Raw genomic sequence first — 6912 nt, 5'->3', positions numbered from 1 at the left:
TTTTTATTTTTTCTTTTTTTTTTTCTTTTTTTTGAGGAAGATGAAACTGGAATTACCTTGAAAGAAATCTTAGTTATAATTCCTTAAACTTGTGGGTCTTTAGACTTGCCCAAAAGAACCAATGTGTGCCCTCTGACCAGCATTAAGGAAATATCAGTAGAGACTCAAGCACATTCTTAAAGCAGAAAACGAGAAAGAGCTGAATAATAGGTTTGTCCTTGTATCCTTCGCCACTTAAATGCCAAGCTTTTGTTCTCGGCTGAGTTTGAACACGTGACGTAACGTCTTAACCACACATCATGTACTGCACTCTTACCACTGATCCAAAGCCTTGGTCGTTTAGAAACATAGTGATTTGCATGCATAATCAACTAGACCCACCCAAATAACTTGAAAATATATACATTGACATTGATCTAGTAGAGCATGAACTAACCACAATATCATACATCATTTAAAAGAGCTCCCATGCATGATCCCAATTTATCATTTCAGCTTCTTCTTCCTATACAATATTTGCAGATAAGAAAAACATTCAAAATCATGTACAAGATTGTATCTCCCTAGATGATTCTTAATCCCTCTAAATACATCTAATCTTCAAAAAGATTATCAGTACCAAGGCACAACAAGCTGACCTACTCAATCCTGTTCTACTGAAGCGTCAACGTTAGAAACCAAGTCAAGACAAATTGGACAGGGCGGATCATGTCTATCTTCATGGTTCGTTCTCTGTTCTAAACAATCAGCATGGTAAAGATGACCACAAGATAAGACTGCCACCACAGAGGTCTCCCCTGTAGGCAAACTGTTTTCAAGGACGATGTATGGTTCCTTCTTCAGAAACTTCTGGCATAATACACAAAAGAGTTTCCCTGCATCGGATGATATCGCCCTCGTCGCCAACGAACTGGATGGAACTCCTCCTGTTTTGTGAACTGTTTTTTGCCTATTCTCTGACCGGAGAATGCAAAGAAAGTCAAATGAGATGTGCTCCAAACTTTTGTAAGTAGATACAACAGAAACTCGAGAATCATGCTAGACTAGGGGTGTCAAATGTGCGGGTTGGGCTAGATTTGGGTGGGTCAAAATGGGCTGAGTTAATAAATGAGCGGGTAAAAAGTTACTTAGGCTGAAATAAGTTGGGTTAAAATAGACTAAAAGGGGGGGTCATAACCCAACCCGCCCGATTCTTACTAAGTTTTGATTCTTTTTTTTGCCTTTTATAATTTTTTAAGTACCTAACAAAATTAATTTTTTTCTTATTATGGTTATTTATAATATATCGAATAAAAGAATTATTATTTTTTTGAAAATATTTGACAAGATTTCTATGGGTGAAATTGGGCAACATATCAGCCCAATTTATAGATGGATTAAAATGGGCTGAGCTAATAAATAGGCGGTCATTAACCCGCAGGTTGGGCGGATCATGTTTTCATGGGTTAATTTTGTCACCACTATGCTAGACCAATACAAAAAGAAACGAGAAATTTTCATTATGATGTAACATTGAGTTTCTATCAGAATTACCGCTTGGCTTATATCATGGCAAGAGCTCGGTCTCCAAGAGCACAAAGGTCCATGTGAAATTACTTAGTTTTGTATGAGATGGCGATTAAAAGAACAAGACTTAAGTAAAGAACATAAGATGCACCTGTGTCAGGTCCAGAATCTGTATAGCATTTGCTTGCCATCTTTAAGGACAACTTCTCATCATGGGAAGTTGATGCCTCAGCATTACTAGCAGACCTCCGTCGAGAATAATGGCGTCCATAGTGACGTGGATGCCTCAGAGACTTTAGAAGGTCGATATTCCGACGGTGAACAATAGATGACTGTTGGCCTTGTGTTACCTTCCCAGGACCATCCCCCGCAATGGTTAAAAAAGACTTTATTCCACTTCTGTCCACTTGATGAGAGAACTTCTGCTCAACAACGCAAAAAAAACAAAATCTTAGAAAGAAGATGAGCACAATTCATGCAAACTATTTGTGCATTTGTGCTTGAAGTATCTCCAACATTATTTTACCTCCCAACCTGTTTGTGCATGAAAATCTAAGGGGTTGTTTGACTGTTGGTTAGAGTTATGCATGTATAAGTAATGCAGGGATTAGTTATCCAGGGTTTAGTTATTCATGTATTAGTTACTCCATCTTCCACCTGCATAAATAATACTCCACATAGATTCTCTCACGACTTATACATGTATTAGTTATGCGAGATTGTAAACTGGTAACCAAACACCGTACTTGGTGTGCTGAATTTTATACATAGCAACTAAAACCAAACATGGTACTAGGTATGCTGGTTTTAATACATGAATAATTCACTTCCTAAGCAGCAACCAAACGACCCCTTACGTTATAATTATACAGGATGGGAACTTCAGAACCTCAAAAATCTAGGCCAACTCATAATCCTATATCACGAACCTTTGTAAAGGATAGTGTATCAGCTGTTAAATAAAGTTACCATTTATTTTCTCTCTGTCATTTATACATAGCAAAGATTGAACAAAGACTAGCAAGCAGATTTTTGTATAAATGGAAAAAGGAAGACCGAAAGAAGTTATTTAATTCCATTATGAGATGGAGAAAGAAGAGAACCTGTTTTGATAATGTGTCCATTCCGGGTGAGGGTGGCATCAGGTCTGCAATGATATTAAAGTTTGAATCATGATTCACTAGTCATTTCTCTAGGAAACTTAACTTAGAAGATCTTATCAAGAAAGAAAAAAAAGGTGAAACTTAATTTAGAAGAAGGGTGACAAAAACTTAATTGTTGGTCATGGCTAACGAATAAATGGAGGGATAGAATACGATAGAACAAAAATCACACCTAAAATTTTCATGTCATGCTACTATCTCACATAAAGCAAGTAAGTAGGCAACTTTAGGATTGAACACATGCAATATAACAAACTAAAGACCAATCTCTGACTCTGTAGAACCAAAGTTCTTCAGAGCAAGTACTGGATAAGGGTATGCACATGATGCACGTTAAACATCATATTTGGGCACCAACATGCAACCAAGTTGAGGCAAGAAGGCATTTTGTTATAAAATTTGGCTTCCAGAAGTATCAAGATTTCCACCAATATTATTTTTTTGAACAGAATTATATGCACATCAGTTGGAAAGGTCGTGAACATACAACACGATGCAGGCAACCGATGAGTCTTAGCAGTGAGTAAATTCTGAATAACCATATCATATAATTGAAAGCAAGAACTTCCAATGACCAGACCCATTTTGGGCTTTAAAGAACGAAGTTTGACCTTTTTTTTAAAACAATTTTACAGTTAAATCATATGCCTCAACAATGTTTATCAACTTTCACACGATCGGTCAAATATAATCATCAAGAGCGCAATCCCAAGCCTGGAACACCACGGTTATAAAAAAAAAAAATCATCAAAAACCAACGATTCGAACTTCCAAAAACAGGACCTTCTACTAACATTAACATTCACGAAGATTAAGGGAGTGTTTGGTATGGATTAGAAAAATGTTTTCCAATTTTCCCATGTTTGGTCGGTCAGAATTTTTGGAAATCATTTTCGGAAAACAAGTTCCTTAAAATGAGGAAAATAAATTCGCTTGTGGAAGTAGGGAAGACAAATCCCATAAGTGGCATTCCAATCCTGCCCCTCCTCCAACATACCTCATCCCACCCACCAATGCCCTCCCACCCCCACCCCCCCAACCCCACCACAACGTTACCCATATTATGTATATATGCTTTTGGGACAATATTATCTACTTACTCACCAAACACCAAAAAATAAGTACAAAACCTACTTATTTTCCAAGGAAAACATCTTCTTTCGTACCAAACACACCCTAAATTTTGATCAAATTTAAACCTTCAACCTAAAAGGTGATTAGACTATTCATAAGACTGAACCGATATATTTTCCAGAAGTAATCATGTTACAAATTTGCAAATAGAGAAAAAAAGAAAAAAAAAAAAACTTTTTCTAGAGCTACGAGGTACCTATGGAAGGGGACCCTTGAAGCAACGGTAAAATTGTATCCATGTGACCTATAGGTCACGGGTTCGAGCCGTGAAAGCACCCGCTAATGCTTGCATTAGGGTAGGCTCTCTACATCACACTCCTTGGGGTGTGGGCCTTCCCCGGACCCTACTAACATGGAATGCTTTGTGAACCAGGTTGCCCTTTTTACCCGGGACTTATGATGGTGGGAAGTAGCATTTACTCGTGAAATTAGTCGAGATGCGCGCAAGCGGACCCAGACACCATGGTTATAAAAAAACAATAATCTTTTCTAACAAAAACATAAAGCAATCTCTATTTATCAAACTATTCCCCAACACTTCTAGCACCCAAAAAATCAAAAGGCAACAAAAAACTACAACAAGATAATAACTACTAGCACCCCATTTCTCAATTAATAATAAATTATAATTTATGTGCATCCCCTCCTCTTGTAGGATCAAAAAAATTGTTTCTTGATAAACAACATGTAAGGGTTATAAACAATCAAATGCCAAGAACCAACAATAAAAGACAAATACAACAACAACATATCCGGTGCAATCCCACAAGTGGGTCTAATTAAAAACAAATAAAATATTGTTTCTTGATAAACAACATGTAAGGGTTATAAGCAATCAAATTTCAAGAACTCACAATAAACAATCAAATACTACAACAACATAGCTAGTGTAATCTCACAAGTGGGGTCTAATTAAAAACAAATAAAAAATAATTTTAAAATTAAAAAAAAAAAAAAATCAAGACCATAAATAAGAAGCATTTAAAAGTATTAATACCTGGAGGGGGAGGAGTCTTGTTGAGGTCAGCTTTTCTTTTTCTTTTTCCCATAACCAACTTTATATATATATATGCCAAAACAAAAATAATCTGTTCAAACAAGAATGTACACAAAGATTAACAATTTTTTTTATGGGAAAAAATAATTAATGGTGAAAAATAAAAAGAACCAACAAAATTTACGGGGTTTTGGGGATGTGAGAAAGATTGGGGTTAGAGAGGTACGATCAAGAAATTTTGTGAGAAATGAGAAAATGTGTCACCACTAACCACTTTGTGTTTCTCTACTTTAAGAGGGTTTTTTTTATTTTTTTATTCTCTTCTTTTCTTTTTTTTTTTTATGAAAAAGAAATGAAACGTGTCTAAAGAAACAGCTGTTAAATTTTCTTACCCTTTGTTTTCTTTTCTTTACTCTTTTTTTCTTAACCTCTCCTTTTTACAAGAAAAATTAAAATAAGGGAGTAGACCAATAACGTAAATTATAAGGGAGGTTAGTGTTACAAAGTGAGACTTGAGGGGGGATATTTCTGAAATTATCTTGTCACGAGATACTTGGCATGTATTGTCCGCTTTAAGCTAAGTTCGGATTTGTCTTTCGGGCTACACCACATAGAGGCCCAAAATTGTGTATCACTTGAACTTAAATGAAAAATTTACTTGTCATAACTACCCCTAAGACTTAATTATGAATAATAACTATTTTATTTAATATTTAATTTTTGCAGTTATATTATTCTAAAATTACATTTCATAGCTACCCCACTATATTTCAGTTACTGTGTTTCCTCATCTCCTAAATACACGGTCCATTAACTACTCTATCCCTAAAATACACTGTCCACTTTATTTTTCTCTCTAAAATAAACGTTCTCACTTCTCTCTACTCTAACGTTTACCAAAATCAACTTTTCATCGTTGAAGGAGAGGAAGATTTGGGCTTCTAAATCTGATTTGGAAACTTCGCAACCTGGGAAAAAGATTCGAACCGCCATTGTTGTCGGTCGAAGAAGCTGCCATGTGTGATCTAATATATTTGTGTCCTAAATTGACTGGGTGTTCATCAATTTGGCTGGAAACTTCAATACGATTCAATTCGTAGTTCTGGACTAGGTCGAATTGATTCTATAAGGTTTCGGTCGAAAAATATCAAAGCCAACGCAACGAAGAAGACGATGAATTGGGCTATTCCAATTGGTGCTCTTTTGATCGAATTGCTCTCTGTTTTTTGTTAATAATTGTTGAATCTCTTCTCTCACTCATAACAACGCTATTCTACCGCCCCTCCGGCATGAATCCAACGCATACTCCACCTCCGATGAGAGTTGTGGAGCTTCATGCCCACCAAGTATTTGATAAAATGTTTCAGTATATTTCAATGTACTGTTTCAATATATTTCAATGTATTTCTAATTTATGAAATAGTTTCTGATATATTTCATTGTATTCCATTGTATATACACATACTACAACTTTATATTTCTTAAACAATCAAGCATATTTCATTGTATTCCTGTGTATATTTTTCTGTATTTGGAAGTTTTTAGATCTTTAGTGGTTTTTGAATTCAAAAAGTTTTGATTGTGATAAAAGTTGAGAGAGATTCGTGAGTTGTTATGGAAGAACAGTCGTTATGCGTGATACATGCTTGATTTAATTTGACTTACCATTTAAAATAAAAGAAGAGAATATGTTCCATAAATACAACCTATTTTTACTCTGCTAGAATTTGTATTTCCGTGTATTTCAAAAACACGAACTCTGCCGGATTTTGTATTTCCGTGTAATTCAAAAACGCGAAATACAACCGAATACAACAAAAACTAGCTACGATTTGTAAATATAGAAAAAATAGCTATAAATTGTTAGAAGCTATTAAAAGGTAGTTGTTTATTTAAGTTTCACAACTTAAATTATGTTTTATAATGCTCATCATTTTCCTCTCCCATTTCGATATGAAATCGCCTAACATGTTATGTACACCTCATTATTAGAAGTTTGCAACACTAAACATTTGTCAGTCCTGCTTGATTCGCCTCCAGCAAAGGCATCACATATCCCTTAATTATATCATTGTCACTTGGATGTCTTATCACACTAAGTAGGCCTTTGGA

The 6912-nt window shown here is 35.3% G+C and overlaps 1 protein-coding gene across 4 annotated transcripts; it reads right to left on the bottom strand.

The window, feature by feature from the left end:
• Positions 1-386: 386 nt before the first annotated feature.
• Positions 387-5065, bottom strand: LOC132603109 (uncharacterized). Of its 4 annotated transcripts, none has more exons than XM_060316004.1 (5): positions 5027-5054; positions 4801-4891; positions 2610-2653; positions 1658-1931; positions 387-956 (listed from the first exon to the last, which is right to left on the bottom strand). In XM_060316004.1, exons 2-5 carry the CDS (start codon positions 4850-4852, stop codon positions 643-645), a joined length of 684 nt encoding a protein of 227 aa, XP_060171987.1. In that variant the 5' UTR covers positions 4853-4891; positions 5027-5054; the 3' UTR covers positions 387-642. The 4 variants fall into 4 exon arrangements, with proteins under 4 accessions (XP_060171987.1, XP_060171988.1, XP_060171986.1 ...); XM_060316005.1 differs by lacking the exon at positions 5027-5054 and adding an exon at positions 4985-5019; XM_060316003.1 differs by having other exon boundaries at positions 4801-5065.
• Positions 5066-6912: the final 1847 nt, after the last annotated feature.

The sequence above is a fragment of the Lycium barbarum genome, chromosome 7 (assembly GCF_019175385.1).
Source record: "Lycium barbarum isolate Lr01 chromosome 7, ASM1917538v2, whole genome shotgun sequence".
In the NCBI taxonomy this organism is placed as follows: domain Eukaryota; kingdom Viridiplantae; phylum Streptophyta; class Magnoliopsida; order Solanales; family Solanaceae; genus Lycium; species Lycium barbarum.
Note: the sequence above shows the minus strand (reverse complement) of the source record. Positions and strands in the feature narration are given on the sequence as shown.

Coding starts and splice junctions, on each gene's coding strand:
- LOC132603109 (XM_060316003.1), bottom strand. CDS start 4,852: ATGGGAAAAAGAAAAAGAAAAGCTGACCTCAACAAGACTCCTCCCCCT. Junction 2,654..4,800: donor CAAGACTCCTCCCCCTCCAG/GTATTAATACTT, acceptor ATATCATTGCAG/ACCTGATGCCACCCTCACCC. Junction 1,932..2,609: donor TGGACACATTATCAAAACAG/GTTCTCTTCTTT, acceptor TGCGTTGTTGAG/CAGAAGTTCTCTCATCAAGT.